At 38.8% G+C, this 19,382-nt stretch overlaps 1 protein-coding gene and 1 pseudogene across 1 annotated transcript; both read left to right on the top strand.

The window, feature by feature from the left end:
- Window positions 1-16,921: 16,921 nt before the first annotated feature.
- On the top strand, window positions 16,922-17,317 carry LOC145056149 (large ribosomal subunit protein P2y pseudogene; annotated as a pseudogene).
- Window positions 17,318-17,983: 666 nt separating this feature from the next.
- On the top strand, window positions 17,984-18,997 carry LOC145056133 (histone deacetylase 15-like). Its single transcript, XM_079004186.1, has 4 exons — window positions 17,984-18,118; window positions 18,198-18,248; window positions 18,620-18,688; window positions 18,776-18,997. The coding sequence occupies exons 1-4, from the start codon at window positions 17,984-17,986 to the stop codon at window positions 18,995-18,997; spliced, it is 477 nt and encodes a 158-aa protein (XP_078860312.1).
- The last annotated feature ends 385 nt before the right edge of the window (window positions 18,998-19,382 follow it).

The raw sequence follows: 19,382 nt of genomic DNA, 5'->3' as shown, positions 1-19,382 counted from the left end.
TGATAGTGCCTTTTGTGGAAAATTACTCCTTAAACATACAACAGTTGAAGACCGCTTTTAATAGGTACTCATTGATTTAAACATAAAACAATTGGGTCTTGGTAGAAGACTACTTTTAGTTAGAAAACATAGGATTTTCTGGAAATAATTCTAACACTCTGTAGATTCTAAACCACCATCTTTCATGAGTTTATTTTGAATAAAAACATGTATTTACACCAATATCATTAAATACTTATGAACTCACCAACATTTAAAAATGCTGATACTCGTTTTCAAAATAACTTGTATTCTCAGGTCGTCGGTAGACAGGTACACTAAGGGAGGTTTTGTGGAGACAACCTTGTACCAAGCTGCATTAAATGTTATTCTCTGTATTTTACTCTTGATGTAGTTGCTAAATGTAACCTATGTAAAATTATTATTATTAATGCACCGGTTTTTGTACTTTGATTACTATACTACATATGTTGTGATACTTGACATGAAGTCCTCCACCCTAGAACGTTTTCGCCGTTCTCGGTTTTGGGGTGTGACAGATTGGTATCATGAAGTCCTCCACCCTAGCATTGTTTATAGTGAGCTCAGTATATCTAATCATAAAAGATATACAGGCTATAAATACGTTGGGATAAAACACTCTGAACAAGAATTATACTTTAAAATATAACCATATTTTACAAAAGTATAAGAACATTCAGAATCTAAACACCCGAACAAAGTATCACAAGAAGAACAAGAATAAAAGTCTTTGGAAGTTGACCATTACCGACAAACCTGGGCAGTTACGTAATCTGTGACATCCCCTAATTTCTCGGCCAGAAAAGAACGATTTAATTTATGCTTTTTAAAATAAAATCAGAGAAATCTTTTTTTTTCTAAAAGATGTTGCGGAATTGGTCCCCAAACAAAATATGATAAAAGTTTATCAAAACCCTTCATTAAGAAGGTATATGTTTTCCATATATATATATCAAAACCTCGGGATGTCATGTTCTGATACAAATCCAAAAGCATAAACAAGACATTATAAGCCTTTCAACAGTTATTTACAACTACTGGCCTATAATTCAAAAATCTCTCGTTGTCCTCCGACTATGCTCGGGGTCCACTACCTGTAACATAAAAAGCTGAGTGGGTCAGGCTTGGGAGCCTGGTGAGCATATAGGGTTTTCAACCCACAATAATAATAAACTTACTAAGTTCATCAATCAACAATAACCCTGATTACCCGTTCCCGTTATCCTCACTTTATGTCCCTAAACACTTATCACAAGGGACCTAGCCTAAAGAATATCATCGGGATGGACACTACTGCTAAGGGGTTTCCTCAGCCATACATGTCCTAAAGGCAACCATGAGGGGGATGGAGTACAGCGAATGAACACTCTTAGTTCATTAACACCTACAGGTTGCGGACCTGCTAATGTTTCCCATTGGACTGTCTAGAAAGTCCGTGGTCGTCATCCAAACTCCGCTAGATGACTGGATATCAAAACACATCGAGGCCTCTCATCAATTTTATTTTATCACACATCACAATCTACCCATATTCTACCTAACATATTTGTAGATAAAAATACTTATACAGTTTAAAACTTGTATAAAACGTCAACACAACAATCACCTCAAATAAATAATTAATATATTTACACAAAGCACGTATTATAAGGTAAATACTTCATATCTATGTGTAAAATGAAAGTGACTATACACTCACTTGATTTGATGATAATCAGGCAGCAATTCGTTTCCTAAAACGATCGTTTCTATTAAAACCGGGAGTTTTATTGAGAAACCGGACTTTGTAAAAGTCGGGCTTTGAAACCGAAAAGATAAATTTTCCGGGCTTCTCGGGCACTTCGTGGGGTATTCCGGGCTTTACAATCGATACCGGGGCTTTGCGGAATGTTAATATGAAGAAAATATGGGTTTAGGGGCTAAATATGGCAAAATTCCAAAAATACCCGGGAGGTCTCGCACCCTCCTATTTATATGGGGAAGCTTCTGAACGGACGGTCAGGAGTCTTCTGATCCGATGGCTGAGAAGGCTCGTAGAGGGGTGTCTCGCACGAGGGCTGCGCGTGCGAAGGGCTCTCTGGCGGCTTGTGATTGGACCGAGGTCTAGGGTCCGAAGTAGGGGGTTCGTGGCGCCTGCGAGGGTTCGGACTCATGAGTCACTACACACGCGTCGGATGCGAGGCTCGCCACCGAGGCTTCTACGTGTAGTCAGCGGATTGGACCACAGCTCGGACTCGGAAGGAAATGACACGCCTCGCCAGGTGGCTTCGTGACTCAGCAGCCTGGTGACTCAGCAGCTTTGGTGACTCAGCAGGTTTCGGATACGTGGCACATGCGAAGCGAGGACACGTGGCACTTCCGGGTGAAGCCTATTTATGCGAAATTTCTCGAATTTTGTGCCAAAATATTCTAAAATTCATAACTTTCGCATACGAGCTCCGTTTTTGACATTCTTTATATGCACGCGTAGCTAAATTTACGATCTACAACTTCCGTTTAGACTTCATCGGCTAATTTTGACTTTAAATTTTATATTATTATTTTTAACAGACCGGGACAGGAAATCCGTTAAAAATCCATAACTTCTTCATCCGACGTCCGTTTTTGTCAGACTTTTTACTGTTGTGCTCCTAATGACAAGACCTTCATTTCTTGTTTAGTTTGTGTCGGCTAAAAATCGCTCGATCTAAAATTCGAGTTTTTAGTTGTCTACTGCTACGCTGAAACTTCGAAAAATCATAACTTCCTCATACAAAGTCAGATTTGGGCGTTCTTGTTATCGAACTTCTCGGTTTAACGAATACTACGACTTTCATTTACATTACTAAGGCTAAAAAGTAGTTTATCAAAAACTCATTTTTTACGACATTCAACACCGTGCCGGTTTTGTCGCGAAACTTCAACAGGTCATAACTTCTTCGTTATAACTCGGATTTTGGTATTCTTTATATCCCCGAAATCCTTGTTTTGACCACTACAACTTTATGTAAAGATATCGGGCTTATCTCACACTTTAATTTTGATGCTTATTTTTATTTTTAATTAATTAAACCCTAATAATTAAGCATAAAACACATAATTCACATAATTCCTTTTCGTTTCTTCTAAATGAGTTACAAAGGTTAACCTAGACCATTATGTCAATATTAATGCCTATCCTAGAAACACGGGCATTATAACTCTCTCCCCCTTAGGATGATTCCGTCCCCGGAATCACACAACGACAAACAACTATGGGTAGCGACTCACTATGTCACTCTCCGTTTCCCAGGTGGGATTTGGCCCATTTATAATTTTCCTACGTATAGGCGCTACATCGACTATCTTATGTTACAACTTCTTAGTCTTACGGTTAACGATTGCCTCAGGTTCTCCAATTAACCTCTTGTTCTCGTCCAACCTTAATTCAGAAATGGGAATTATGTCGGGCACACCTCCCGTGAACTTTCTCAAATAACACACATGAAAGGTGTTATGAGTACTCTCTAGTTCTTCCGGTAATTCTAGCTTGTAAGCTTGATTGCGGATTCTCTTAAGAACTTTAAATGGTCCAATAAACCTTGGACTCAACTTCCCTCGTTTCCTAAATCTTATAAGTCCCTTCCACGGCGAGACTTTAAGTAAAACCGAATCTCCAACATCGAAGGATATCGGTTGTCTTTTCTTGTCAGCATAACTCTTTTGTCGATCTTGAGCAGCTAACATCCTTTCCCTTATCACTTTCAACTTTTCAGCAGACTCATGGACTATTTCAGGTCCCATAAACTGCTTTTCCCCAACTTCCAGCCAACATGATGGCGTTCGACACTTCTCCCCATACAAAGCGTGATAAGGTGCCATCTTAATGCTTGAGTGGAAACTATTATTATAGGAGAATTCTACTAAAGGTAAGTGTTCATCCCAGTTACCTTGGAATTCTAGGGTACATGCTCTCAGCATATCCTCCAATGTTTGAATCGTTCGCTCGCTCTGACCATCGGTTTGCGGATGGTAAGTTGTACTCAAACACAACTTGGTACCTAATTCCTCTTGTAGACTCCTCCAAAACCTTGAGGTACAATGGCTGTCACGATCGGACACAATCGTTAACGGAACACCGTGAAGTCTCACAATTTCCTTCACGTAAGAATTCGCAAGTTTGTCCATAGACCATTTCTCTTTGGCCGCTATGAAATGCGCACTCTTAGTGAAGCGATCAACGACCACCCAAATCATGTCGTGATCGTTCCTTGTTCTGGGCAGTTTAGTCACAAAATCCATGGTGACGTCTTCCCATTTACCCATGGGTACGGGTAAAGGTTCTAAACTCCCATATGGTTTCTGATGTTGTGCCTTAACCCTAGCACAAGTTACACACTCGTCCATATACTTAGCAACATCGAGCTTCATCGTCGGCCACCAATAATAGGGTTTTAGATCCCTATACATTTTCGTACTGCCGGGATGAATTGAGTACATGGTCTTGTGAGCTTCTTCCATCAGAAGATCTCGTATTCCGCCCGTCTTAGGTTCACAAATTCTATTTTGAAATACCTTCAACCCTTGGTTGTTTGTACCGAACACTAACGTTTTGCCTAAACGTTCTTCCTTTCGGTCATTTTTCTCTAAAGCTTCCTCTTGAGCTTTCTTTATACTTTCCACAATTGTCGAGACAACTTCAATTCTCAACACTCTTGGCCTTTTCTTTTCATGGTTTACCTTCCGATTGAGAGCATCAGCAACCACATTTGCTTTACCAGGGTGGTAAAGTATCTCACAGTCGTAATCCTTGAGTAACTCTGGCCAGCGTTGTTGCCTCATGTTCAATTCCTTCTGAATAAAGAGATATTGAAGACTCTTATGATCAGTGAAAAGTTTACACTTTGTGCCATAAAGATAATGCGTCCATATCCTTAGGGCGAATACTACCGCTGCCAACTCCAAATCGTGAGTGGGGTAGTTCTTTTCATGCTCTTTCAATTGCCTCGATGAATATGCTATCACCTTATCCATTTGGGTCAGAACACATCCTAACCCAACTCTAGAGGCATCACTATAAACTATGAATTCATCAACTCCTTTGGGTAATGAAAGAATCGGTGCTTCACACAACTTCTTCTTTGACTTCTCAAAGCTTCCTATGCTTCTCATTCCAAGTATAGACAGCTCCTTTGTGGGTCAAAATGGAATCGCGATCGAAGAAAAGCCTTGGATAATTCAGTAATAATATCCAGCTAATCCTAAAAAGCTTCAGATCTTTATAGGACCTTCAATCGTAACCTTCGAGTTACAAAATAATTCCTTATTGAGGACTCCTTCTTCTTCTTGGAATAAGTACTTTCCTTCATTTATTGTAACAGACCGATGGGTCATGTTCTAATGATCTCTCATTGTATACTGCACTACTTAGACTCAGATCTCATTGGGACAATTTCCAGAACAAACTACACCTTCCTTCATGTTCTAATGTGATACAATCACAGTTCAACATGTATGATTCCTAAATATCAACTTCTTTAACAATGAGTGCGATACTTCTATTGATCGCTTTAATCATCTTTTACTTCTATCTTCTGGCTTAAGTCAAATGCTACATCGAACTTGGTTCTCTGAACCACGTAACATAATCATCTTAGTCGGACTCGATTCAATATGACCTCTAAGGTCGGAATAACAATCATCTTCTTAGTCATTACCGAAATGATGGTAACGACAGACTAGAACAAGACGGAATCAAATAATAGCTTCTTGGTAACCTTGTGACTTTCCCTGATCCAAGTGCGAGTCCTGTGCTTCCAGTAGTATAGATCTCTACTACTATTCACACTTACTCATACTCGTCCCAAGTACTGTCTCGCAGTCCCCAAGTCCTAAAATCACAAAACAATTTAACACATACAAATGTGTCCAATTAATCATCAAATTTTCCTAGACTCTACTAGGACTTCTTTCACGTGTATCTTCAATGATCAACTCTACTTCAACTTGGTTGGTGATGGAAATTTCAGATGATTGGGACAAATTCAAAAATTACACCAGCCATTCTATTCATCAGACGACAAAACCAGGGTTTATTTTATTTTCTTGAAACGATTACACAAAGGTTCAAGTTTACCCTATACTATGCCTCTCATAGGCTAAACTACTTGTTACTATTCACATTACTACTTCGTAACTTGATCTTCGGGTATCAAGTCTTGACTTCTACTTCCTAGTGTTATTAATCGCTTCTTCAAGGATATCCTAAAATTCCTTTGGCATTGATGGTGCACTTGGCCTTGTTACTTCAATGTTCTTCTGAGAATTCTTAGAAATATGGCCTTCTTCTTTACATCCGTAGCACACCTCCTTGGGAATCGTACACTTATTAGCATAATGCCCTATTTCTCCACATTTAAAGCACTTCACCTTCCCGTCACAATTCCCAGAGTGTTTATTTTTGCACCTCACGCACCATTTTCCTTTATCTCTTCTTTTGCCAAAATTTGTGGATATGTTGCTCTTGTTGGGCCTTGAAGACCCCTCAAATTTCCTCTTCTTGCCAACTTCAACTTTGTTTGCGGTTGTGTCATTGATCATTTCCTCAATAGACTTGACAACCCTAAAAGTTGCCTCAAGAACAGATGCCTGAAATACTGGCATAATAAGTTCATCCTTACTTTGTTGAAGTAAACGTTTTGTTTCTTCCATCTGTTCACCTAACATCGTACGTACCATTGCCTGCACTCCAGTCATCGTGATTGACTCAGGCTGTGGATTATCACTTCTGAACCCACTTTGAGTACTCGGCATTTCGATCTATACACCAATCGTAGGTGAATTTAGATCTTCATTTTTTTTGTTAGATGTTAAGTCTTCGAAACATTTATATGTTAGTTCCAATATCGTAGTCATACGTTTAGAATCCTACACACATAAGGTTTCCAGATCCGATCAGCAACAGACCATAGATCCGAACAAATAATAGCATCATTATAGCTATAACACAAAACATTTAGCACATAAGGGCATTTTAGGCATCTTCCCTAAAACAAACTAGTGCTCGTGTCTAAAATATGGTAGACACTCATCTCACAATCATCACTTAGCATTCTAAGTTCAAGTCTAGAAATTCTACAATTTCTTAGTTCGCTTAAACTAATGCTCTGATACCAATTGTGACATCCCTTAACTTCTCGGCCAGAAAAGACCGATTTAATTTATGCTTTTTAAAATAAAATCAGAGAAATCTTTTTTTTTTAAAAGATGTTGTGGAATTGGTCCCCAAACAAAATATGATAAAAGTTTATCAAAACCCTTCATTAAGAAGGTATATGTTTTCCATATATATATCAAAACCTCGGGATGTCATGTTCCGATACAGATCCAAAAGCATAAACAAGACATTATAAGCCTTTCAACAGTTATTTACAACTACTGGCCTATAATTCAGAAATCTCTCGTTGTCCTCCGACTATGCTCGGGGTCCACTACCTGTAACATAAAAAGCTGAGTGGGTCAGGCTTGGGAGCCTGGTGAGCATATAGGGTTTTCAACCCACAATAATAATAAACTTACTAAGTTCATCAATCAACAATAACCCTGATTACCCGTTCCCGTTATCCTCACTTTATGTCCCTAAACACTTATCACAAGGGACCTAGCCTAAAGAATATCATCGGGATGGACACTACTGCTAAGGGGTTTCCTCAGCCATACATGTCCTAAAGGCAACCATGAGGGGGATGGAGTACAACGAATGAACACTCTTAGTTCATTAACACCTACAGGTTGCGGACCTGCTAATGTTTCCCACTGGACTATCTAAAAAGTCCATGGTCGTCATCCAAACTCCGCTAGATGACTGGATATCAAAACACATCGAGGCCTCTCATCAATTTTATTTTATCACACATCACAATCTACCCATGTTCTACCCAACGTATTTGTAGATAAAAATACTTATACAGTTTAAAACTTGTATAAAACATCAACACAACAATCACCTCAAATAAATAATTAATATATTTACACATAGCACGTATTATAAGATAAATACTTCATATCTATGTGTAAAATGAAAGTGACTATACACTCACTTGATTTGATGATAATCGGGCAGCAATTCGTTTCCTAATACGATCGTTTCTAATAAAACTGGGAGTTTTATTGAGAAACCGGGCTTTGTAAAAGTCGGGCTTCGAAACCGAAAAGATAAATTTTTCGGGCTTCTCGGGTACTTCGTGGGGTATTCCGGGCTTTACAATCGATACCGGGGCTTTGCGGAATGTTAATATGAAGAAAATATGGGTTTAGGGGCTAAGTATGGCAAAATTCCAAAAATATCCTATTTATAGGGGGAAGCTTCTGATCGGACGGTCAGGAGTCTTCTGATCCGATGGCTGAGAAGGCTCGTAGAGGGGTGTCTCGCACGAGGGTTGCTCGTGCGAAGGGCTCTCTGGCGGCTTGTAATTGGACCGAGGTCTAGGGTCCGAAGTAGGGGGTTCGTGGCGCCTGCGAGGGTTCGGACTCATGAGTCACTACACACGCGTCGGATGCGAGGCTCGCCACCGAGGCTTCTACGTGTAGTCAGCGGATTGGACCGCAGCTCGGACTCGGAAGGAAATGAAACGCCTCGCCAGGTGGCTTCCTGACTCAGCAGCCTGGTGACTCAGCAGCTTCGGTGACTCAGCAGGTTCCGGATACGTGGCACATGCGAAGCGAGGACACGTGGCACTTCCGGGTGAAGCCTATTTATGCGAAATTTCTCGAATTTTGTGCCAAAATCTTCTAAAATTCATAACTTTCGCATACGAGCTCCGTTTTTGACGTTCTTTATATGCACGCGTAGCTAAAATTACAATCTACAACTTCCGTTTAGACTTCGTCGGCTAATTTTGACTTTAAATTTTATATTATTATTTTTAACAGACCGGGATAGGAAATCCGTTAAAATTTCATAACTTCTTCATCCGACGTCCGTTTTCGTCAGACTTTTTACCGTTGTGCTCCTAATGACGAGACCTTCAATTCTCGTTTAGGTTGTGTCGGCTAAAAATCGCTCGATCTAGAATTCGAGTTTTTAGCTGTCTACTGCTACGCTGAAACTTCGAAAAATCATAACTTCCTCATACGAAGTCAGATTTGGGCGTTCTTGTTATCGAACTTCTCGGTTTAACGAATACTACAACTTTCATTTAGATTACTAAGGCTAAAAAGTAGTTTATCAAAAACTCATTTTTTACGACATTCAGCACCGTGCCGGTTTTGTCGCGAAACTTCAACAGGTCATAACTTCTTCGTTATAACTCGGATTTTGGTATTCTTTATATCCCCTAAATCCTTGTTTCGACCACTACAACTTTATGTAAAGATATCGGGCTTATCTCACACTTTAATTTTGACGCTTATTTTTATTTTTAATTAATTAAACCTTAATAATTAAGCATAAAACACATAATTCACATAATTCCTTTTCGTTTCTTCTAAATGAGTTACAAAGGTTAACCTAGACCACTATGTCAATATTAATGCGTATCCTAGAAACACGGGCATTACATAATCGTAAGCTGGAATAAATATAACCTGATCAACTACATTTATTCTAGATGCGACTATCGTGTGCTTGGGAGTGGTGGTGATGTTGCAACAAGTCTGGAACTTACCAAATAGGATTGCTAGAGCCAAATATAAAGTTTAAAATAATGTAGGAGTATTTTATGATACTAAAAGATTCACAATAAACCCAGAAGCATGTTCAGAAGTTAAGAATCAAGCTTGTAATTAAATACCATTGGGTATTTTAGGAACTGTAAATAACCTTGTGTGAAAAACTAAAAGATCCTTATTGATATACCTACGGTTACAAAGCGTATACTCCCAAGGTTATATATAGTGAGGATCTCATAGGCTAAGAATGTGTGGTTTTGCTCTACTTCCTTTTTCTTGTTTGGATGTGGATATAGAGTAGTATCACATATTTGAAGGCCTATCAGATCTAAGTTATATATGATTTGTATACACTATGGAATTGTAGCAGGACTCGATATGGATCACCCAATGAAATGTTTTAATAATCTCTTAGGATTCTTTCGACATTTCCATTCTCACATGAAACCCTTATCCACTTCAGTGATCGGCGGGAGAGTCGACTCAGACCTATAAGAGGTTCATTGAGAAGGTTTCCAATTTGGAAATAAATGAACAGGATCGAGACTATTGAAGCCCCCATGTGCCTATACCTTTTAGGGACATCGGTGGGGAATTCGCCTGAATTTTCGAGATTCCAGTCATCCATCATGAAGTGATGACGCTCAGGGTCAGAATCAGAAGTAAGGCAAAGTAGAGATTCAGTATGTCTACACAAGAAGAGAACCCTAGGTAAGTACCCAAAGAAAACCAACGCCTATTCCAGTCAGGGATAAGAGGTGGACAGAGGGAGCCAATGCATGGAACCCGAGAAGTGTCTTTTCGTCTTTATCGTCAAGCTAATAAATATATAAAATAACAAAATTTAGTGAGTCAGTGATTACACTACTCACACTATGTGCTCGGCAAATCGTCCTTTCCGTCGCAAGTAATACGAATAGATCGGATCTCAAAACCTCGATTGATAGTGTTTAGCCATAAGTTTTCATGAGCCTTTTCTTCCGTGATCTTCGTTCCGAACTCCTCTCAGATCTTTTCAAAACCAGAGAGTGAATTTCTCCAGTTTAAAGATAATTTAGTAGGAATGACACCCATTTTATGGCTTTCCAATACACTCACTCCTACCCTGTTACTCGGACTGCATCATAGGGACGTAGGTCGATGCTCAGATAACCATAATCTGAGGCGCGGGAAAATTTATGCCTATCGTAGTAAAGAAAGATACGTCTAGGGTTAACCTTCATCTCTCATCAGCTTGTGTTCCTTTTCGTGTAGGAAGAATCATGCCTCTAAAGAAACATAACCAACCCGCTGGCAAAACACCGACCCTCTTATTCGATGAAGCTACGTTTCAAGATGTAGTTTCAGCAGACGTAGTAGCTGTCATGGCTCACCTGAATGCTAACAACGCCAATGTTAGCAGAAGCCCTATCGGGAATCCCGATCAAAGCAATGGACAACAGCAACCAGCACCGGTGTGCAAAGCCACCCAAGAACCCCAACCAAATCCACTGAAGATGAAGTTTAAGAACAAGGAGGGAAATACCTCGACTCAAGGACCTTCCGAAGGACAACGAGCTGAAGTGGTCAATGCCTCTGTCAACACTTCCGCCTCGACTCCCAAAAAACCATACCTAGGAAACCTCCCCCGCTGCAACAAGTGTAACTACCATCATCATGACATCTGTTGGGAACTCTTTTGCGTTAGGTGCAACATGAAGGGGCATATCGCTCACTTATGTAGAACCCCGGTTGAGTTCATTACATCAACCACCAATGTGGGGACCAGTCTAGTATGCAACCTATGTTGTGAAATTTGGCACTTCAAGAGGGACTACCCAACTGAAAGAAATGACAAAGGCACAGGAGGAGTCTAACTCTAATGCCTAGGGGAAGCATCAATGAACCCGGTAGAATTTTGGTACGACTCTCAATTCTAAGTAACTAACCGGAAACATTAAATGATTAATCCTAATTTTGATTACTCTCTCGTTAAGGCGAAAGTCGCAACACTGTTGTAAAATTCGAAAATCCATCAGGTAAAGCTATGATGGCATGGTATATTCGTTAAGGCCATCTATATTTAAGATTGATAGACCTCGAGTGAGTGATGCTGCCTTATCTCCTGTTCCATGTTTGGTTGTGGATTTAGGGCGGAGTCGCTCAATCAACAGTCCTTGTAATCTTAATTATGTCTGACTAGTGTATACTAGGTGATTATGGAGAGGCCTAATGAGAAATCCATTCTTCAAAAGTACATTATTCCGAAACATCAGGACCCCCTATAGTTTCGTGTCAACTCTATCGGTCCAAGTATACGCGATAGGGATACCATGGACGAAACCCAAGATGCTGAGAACTTATGTGCCCTGTTCAGCCCATGGCCCTATCGATCTTCATTACATATCATACCGATGTTGGTTAATTTCGACACTGCCGTCAATTCATGGTTTGACTTGGTGCGACCATGTTAAAATTCCTAGTGTTGTGTAAAGAGAACTTTCACCGTAGCCTCTGCATCAAATAAAGATTCTTCCAAACCAAATAAAAAAACCTAATGCGAACCGTGAGTCGTCTCTCTTATCCAAACATTCCGAAGTACCCAGGAGAAGGGTACCCCGCGCCGTTAACCAACCTCTCCTTAGATAGATAGAACCCGAAGCGAAAGGCACTGCAGGTATCCCAGAAGATAATAATCGTCCGAGGCCCACTCAGTAGATCCTCCAGAAAGACCCTTAGCACCTCACTATCAGGTTCATGAATCAAGAGAAGGAACTCATGGAATTAACTTACTACCAATGAGTATATGCATTAGAGTGGTATATAATTTAGATAAATAAGATTTAAGATGTGTGCTTCCTCCCTACTCCCTGTTCCTCGTTGGGTTGTGGGTCTCAGGTGGGGCCACACAACTGAACATCCCGTCGATCTCAATTATATACAACTTGCATAAACCGGCTGTTAGTGATTAAGTCAAGTATGAGCTCTACCACGAACCTTATAATAAGACCCTTCATCCTTTCCCCCGTAGAAATGGAGTTGGAGTCAAGAAAACCGTTGTGGGTTGAGCTACTAAAATGACCACAAATCCGAATTTTGTCGTCATCCCGGTTAAGCCAAAATAGTAGCTAACACCCTCGACTAGGAAAAGTAACTCGAGTCGTAAGAGTCAAACATTGACTACGACCACCCATTCATGCGTAAACCCCATGCGTTAAGCATCTCAGCAGAGATCCTAGAAAACCTGAAAGTTATGACAGTTTAAACTCTGAGAGAAGTGGATGAGAAAAATCAGATGTCCTAAGTGACGGAACCCTATACTCTCTAGATTTAATCTAGATCGAGAAAACTCAGAAACACCGGAAGGGTAGTTGCAAGTAATACTCGAACTACTCATGCACTTCGTCCATCTAGTTACAGGCGAGTAGTGCCTAGGACACACCACCTCCTCATGCGAGAAAAGTCACCGTCGCCCTATAGACGATAGACTGCATTCTCCGAAGTTAATACTGGGACCCTAAGAACCACATGACCACCTCCGCAACCAAGAATACTTGAATAAAGTAAATGGTATGTTGCGTTGAGCCTTATAACCCAGATCATAAAGAGATTGTAGACTTGACCCCAGTCTCGGTGTTAGTCGATGGGTTGTATAAGAACATGTGTTTCCTACAAACTGGAAGGAGCCAACCCGTTGGAGAATGGGGCATGTCTTAGATATTCGTTAGACTACTAGGTGTTCCAGGGAATACTATTGTTGGAATAGTGTCTAAGTCCATAACTATTTTGGTATGTACTTGACCCGATGGTGCATGGTCCTTTTGGGTTGCCTTCACCAAAGCAACTTGATAGGATGAATTATGGAGAGAAAGGATTAATTATGATTTATTAATATATTATGAGAATAATATATTAAAGGAGAAATCATATTGTTTAATTAATATTAGTCAAAGAATTAATAAGAATTAAGTTTGTGGCTAAAAGACATTAATTAAACTTAAGGGACTAGAACTGTCAATTGTGTGATAGTTGAATATTGAGCTAATGGACTCCATATTAGAGGGGTGGACGAATTCTATGGGGAAACCCATTAGAAATCGTCCTAGGCCTCTAAGGAAGGAGTCCATGGGTTTCTTAGGGCCTAAGCATCCAAATTAGGGTTTCCTTGTTAGATAACCCTAATAGCCTCACTATTTAAAGGACCCTTGAGACTCAAAAAACGTGGTGAACTAGTTCCTTAGGGTTTCCACACGTTTTGGGTAGCCTCCTCTCTCCTTATTCTTCATCCTCTTGCTCTTGGTGTTTGTGAACCATTAGAGGAGTGACATTTGTGACTCTAAGCTTTCTAAAGTCATTACAAGGAGGATTTGAGATTGTTATTGCTACATAACAATCAAGGTAAGATCTAAAAACCCTTTCACATGTTAATATGATTAATTGTATGCTAGAAGTAGGGTTTAAAGTCTTAGATAAATTGCATGTACAATAGAGAAACCTAGATCCAAGCATTAGGGTTTGCATAAGCACATGGGATGTTCTTATGGCTAAAACCCATCAGTGGTATCAGAGCCTTGATTGGTTTCTATTATATTGATGCCTTGGTTATTTTTTCAAGCTTATAAAATCGGTTTTTTGGCCCCTGTCTGATGAACTCGGCGAGTTCCAATGTGGAGTCGGCGAGTAGCTCCAACTCCGCAAGTCCATAGAGGAACTCGGCGAGTTCGAGTGTCAGAAGGAGGTAGTTACGGGATTTTATCTATTTTGACTTAGGATAATTGCCATAATTGTTTAAAATTAATAAAATTCGAATTTTGTTGATCCCTTATGATTATCCTTGTCAAAAATAAAAGATTTTGGTCATCTAATTATATAATTCTTACCTTATTTGATAAATGTTAAATTATTTGAATTATTTGATTATTATCTTACAAGAATTTGAACTAGATCTAATTAGATAACCACCAATTAATAGTTAGTTGCCTTATTTGAATTATGCGATCTAGAATATTCTTGCCAAAGTTTGGAAAAGTTTCAAATTAATCCCTTTAGGTTTTATAGTTTAAATTTGAACTTAAAAGTTTTGCTTTTGAAATTTAAATAAGTTAAAACCTAATGTTTTGAAATGTTTCAAAACTTGCCCTCAAGTTTTGGAATTAAAAGTTGATTAATGGTTTAATTTAGAAATGTTAAATTCTAAAACCCTAGTATTGTTTTGAAAAGTTAAGATCACACCCTTATGGTTTTATTAATTAATTAAGGTGTACAATTAAAGGAGATTTAATAAATCCATAAAGTTTACCTTCACATTTAGTTAAATTAAAAGTGTAATTTATTAAATTCACTACTAGAAATATAGCCTTTTACGACGCGCGAACCATGACACGCAGTGATTTATGATACGCAAAGGTGAGTGTCTAAAAAATAATGTCATCTCTTCCTAAATTTAAAGGATTTCAGACGCGCATTTTTGCGTGCCCTAAAATTAGTGTCTAAACAAAAAAAAAAACACGGAGGGCACCTGCGTGTCGTCTACGACCGTCGCTTTATAAATTTTAATAGAACGCGCGCGTTCCATCCGGGGAAAATGAAATCCCAAAAACTTAAAATCCTCGCCTTCCTTTTTTTTTCTCCCTCCACTTTAATTTCCCTAGTAGCTAGGGCTTTTTTTTCAAGAACTTGCCCCGATTATGCCCTCCTGTACTGCTCATTCTCTCTTCAACTTCCCTTTCTCTCCTTCTCACTTCGACAAACCCTTTCTCTTCTTCTCGGTTCTCGACGTCGACAGCTTCTCCCACCTCCGACGTTTCTCTTGGTGTTGGCGCCTCCCACCTCTGACCTCCGTCTAGCCCTGCCCCACCGTCCAACGCTTTCCAGTGTCACCCAGCCGATGGAGCCCCTCATCTCCGGCAATCTCACCTCGCCTGCCCTTGCCAGCAACATTAGGTCTGGTGACCTAGACCGAGAAAACTCAGAGCCACCGGAGGAGTGGTGGCACTACTCAAATCCCAGCGACGGAAGGAAACTCTCTATCACAGCAACAGAAAGTCGGAGACTGGAATGGGAGAAAAAGAAATAGAAATCGAGAAATCGACTTATACAGTAAATGGGGAAGAATCGATGATGCACGCAACATGTTTGATAAAATGCCTCATCCGCCACTGGAACAAAACTGTACGGACAATTCCAATCTCTCGTAAGTTTCGTTAATTTGAATATTTGATTTGTTGTGATGCGGCTTAGATCTTAATTACACTCAGATGCTCGCTTAGAAATAGATAATTTTTACAATTCGATTCACCCTTAATCTGTCATTTCGTTTTTGAAATCATTGATCCATCGTGATTGGGCTTTATGTGAGCATCTTCGTTTTCTAGATTTGGACTTTGTGGAATATCTAACTGTAACTTCTGTAATTGTGATTGATGATTTTGGGAGGATCTTTTGGCTGCAGGGCAACAAGAGCAGTAGAAGCAGCAGCAGGTCGGCAAGAGAAAGAATGTTTGATTGGCAACAATCAGAAGAAAGAAAGAAAGACAAGAAGAATGAAGAATGAAGAAAGTAGAAAGAAGAAAGAAGAAAGAGAAAAGACATGAAGAAAGAAGAATGAAGAAAGTAGAAAGAAGAAAGAAGAGAGACAAGAGAGAAGAGGTCGATCATTGTTGGAGCCGATCACCTCCATTGCCGAGAGATAGATTCATTGTAGAGAGTGAAGCAGGAAAAAGGACTCGGTGGTGCTAGGTCTTTGTGATCAGAAGAAAGAAGAAGAAGAAGAAAAAAACAACACAACTGTGTGACATGCTAGCAGGCAAGAAAGAAGAAAGAAGCAGCAAGTGATCACTTTTGATCGAGAAGGAAAGAAAATTGAAGCAAGGTACGGCAAGAGTCTAAGCAAGATAGAGGAAGATTGAAGCAAGATAGCAAGATCAAACCTAAGTGGTTTGAATAGCAAGTAATAAGATTCGAAGTGACCAAACAAGAAAGTTCGAATCAAGGAAGAAAATAGTAAGTTTAGCAAGATCAAGAGATAAGAACCTTGTAGACTGTTTTAGTTTGTTTCCATTGGATATGTACTACAGGCTATATATATAGCCTTTGTTTTCTGAATATGAGAAGTCAGTGTGCAGCAGCTTTGAGTCCAAAGTACTTTCATATCTCTATATTTGCTTTCTGCATACATATATATCTATGTTGTGTGAGTGAGAAGGTTGGGACCTGTTCCAACAGTCCTCACTAATTAAGGTGCCATGTTGCATCCATGTAAACCCTGAACTTCATAAACTATATGATTTGCTTAATGGCAATTATAATGATCATATTCACTAATGCAGTTGGAGCTGATGCTGATGAAGATAGAATTGAATTACTCTTGTCGGAGGTTAAGGGTAAAGATATCACCGAATTGATTGCATCTGGAAGGGAGAAGTTGGCTTCTGTTCCTTCAGGTGGTGGTGGTGGTGTTGCAGTTACCGCCACAGGTGGTAGTGGTGCTGCTCCCGCTGCAGCTGCTGCAGCTGAGCTAAAGAAAGAGGAGAAAGTTGTAGAGAAAGAAGAGTCCGATGATCTAAGCTCTTTTATATCCATTGATCTTCATTGTTTGTTTTTAAACTGTTTTTTTTATGGTTGCATGTTTTTGACTATCTTTTTTTTTCATATTTTTTTGCAGGATATGGGATTCAGTTTGTTTGAATGAGGATGGTATGAAGCATGTTCTTTTGTGGTTTTTGGATATGATTTTTTGGTAGTATTTTGTTAGTGTCATCTTCAAATGAAGAATTTTGTAAGACCTTGCAAAAGTTTCTTTTTAGTTTTTATACATCAAATGTTTTTTAACATAGTTTTATATGACCTTTACTTTTGTTAATTTGGATGACAGGATGTTGCTTCATTCTGAAGTAAGAATTCTTCCCGATATTTCAATTTTCATTTTTTTTAAAAAAATTATTTTTAATAGTCTTGATGGTTTTATAAATAAAAAACTTTGATGTCATCATTTTTTGATCTTTATAATTTGTAGGTTGAAAGGAAGTCTCTTCCTCATCCAGAAAGACCAGATCGTCTTCGAGCAATTGCTGCCAGCCTGGCAACTGCAGGTGTGTGTGATTCCTTCTCTTTTGTAAATTCTCATTTTGAAGGAATGGAATGAAAATTTGCAATATAACCCATTTTTATTTATAAAATTTGTAATATTAGAGAACAGTTATTTGGATTCTAATGAGCTTTTATGTTTAATCTTTTAGTTTTGCAAATTAAAATTTTATAAAATTTGTAATATTAGAGAACAGTTATTTGCTAGGTACATTAATCTTTATGTTTGATGGATCATGGGTCGTGGGTCATGGGTCATGGGTAATGGGTCATGGGTCAGGTGCGTCCTCCAGGTCATCATGCTGGAGTGAGACAAGCAATGGGATTCTGTCTGCATAACAATGCAGCCATTGCTGCATCAGCAGCACAAGCTGCAGGAGCAAAAAAAGTCTTGATTGTTGATTGGGTAATAATCTTTGTAATTAAAAAAAAAAAAAAAAAAAGAAAACTATGAGTTGTAGTTATCTAACCTTATTTATTTACAGGATGTACACCATGGAAATGGAACTCAAGAAATATTTGAGCAGAACAAAACAGTAATTTTATTTTTATTTTTTTTATTCGTGCAATAATTGATACTACTTTCTTCAACTTGTTAATGATATTATTATTATATGGTTAACTCCATATTCTGTATTTTTTTTGGTTTAACCACAGAAATAATTTTTTTCTTGGTTAACCACAAAGAGTTTGTGATATTTAAAAAAAACATAAACACTATAAGTGTTTCCTGGTAATAAATTGCAGGAGGCCATGTAAAATTAACTATCATTCATTCTCCTATAAAAAAAAATGAAACTCAACATAAATATAAAACAATATAGTTGATTAATTTATTTTAAATCATAAATAACATTGTAGATTACTATCTGACTATTTCTGATGATACTGGTTTTAATTGTTATAGGTGTTGTATATATCCTTACATAGACATGAAGGTGGAAAATTCTACCCTGGTACAGGCGTTGCCCATGAGGTAAACATAACCCTAATTTGTTTTTCTCTCTCATTTTTTACATCGAGAAGGGTAAAATGGTCATTTCACTCTTATATATGTTATCAGGTGGGGTCCATGGGTGGAGAAGGGTATTGTGTAAATGTTCCATGGAGTCGTGGAGGAGTTGGGGACCATAGTCACAGGATTCGCCAAAGTAGTCACGATCCACGTTCCAAACGGCTCGATCCCAAACGGGGTACGATTGCGTATCGATCGCCGACAGAAACGCCCTCCGGTACGTCATGCTTGCGATCCCACCAATTCTTTAAATCGATACCTGAAACGTGAAATTGGCAAATTGAAGCAAATGCAGGGTTTCTTGTAAGATGAGGGTGAATGCATCAGGTATGCCACCTTTGTTTTCCCTTTGTCATGTTCGAATTGTTTGGAATTAGTTATGTTATGTCAATGTATGCTTTATGTTATGTCAATATATATATATATATATATATATATATATATATATATATATATGTAAATGACATGTATACATACTCCTGAAATTTCCTATATTTGGTTGAAAACATGCAGACAAACAAATTTGACATATTAGTGCCTTGCAGCCTCTCAAAGTTCTTGCATTCAGGTTATTCTTTTAGAAAGAAAATTGTCAAAGGTGATTGTCAAAGGAGAATTTATTCAAGGGTTTCTTTTAATGTTGTACATGTTTTGT

Source organism: Lactuca serriola, chromosome 1 (assembly GCF_051521515.1).
Source record: "Lactuca serriola cultivar US96UC23 chromosome 1, Lser_US96UC23_V15, whole genome shotgun sequence".
Lineage (NCBI taxonomy): Eukaryota > Viridiplantae > Streptophyta > Magnoliopsida > Asterales > Asteraceae > Lactuca > Lactuca serriola.
The sequence above is the reverse complement of the archived record's forward strand: the minus strand, read 5'-3'. Positions and strand labels throughout refer to the sequence as shown.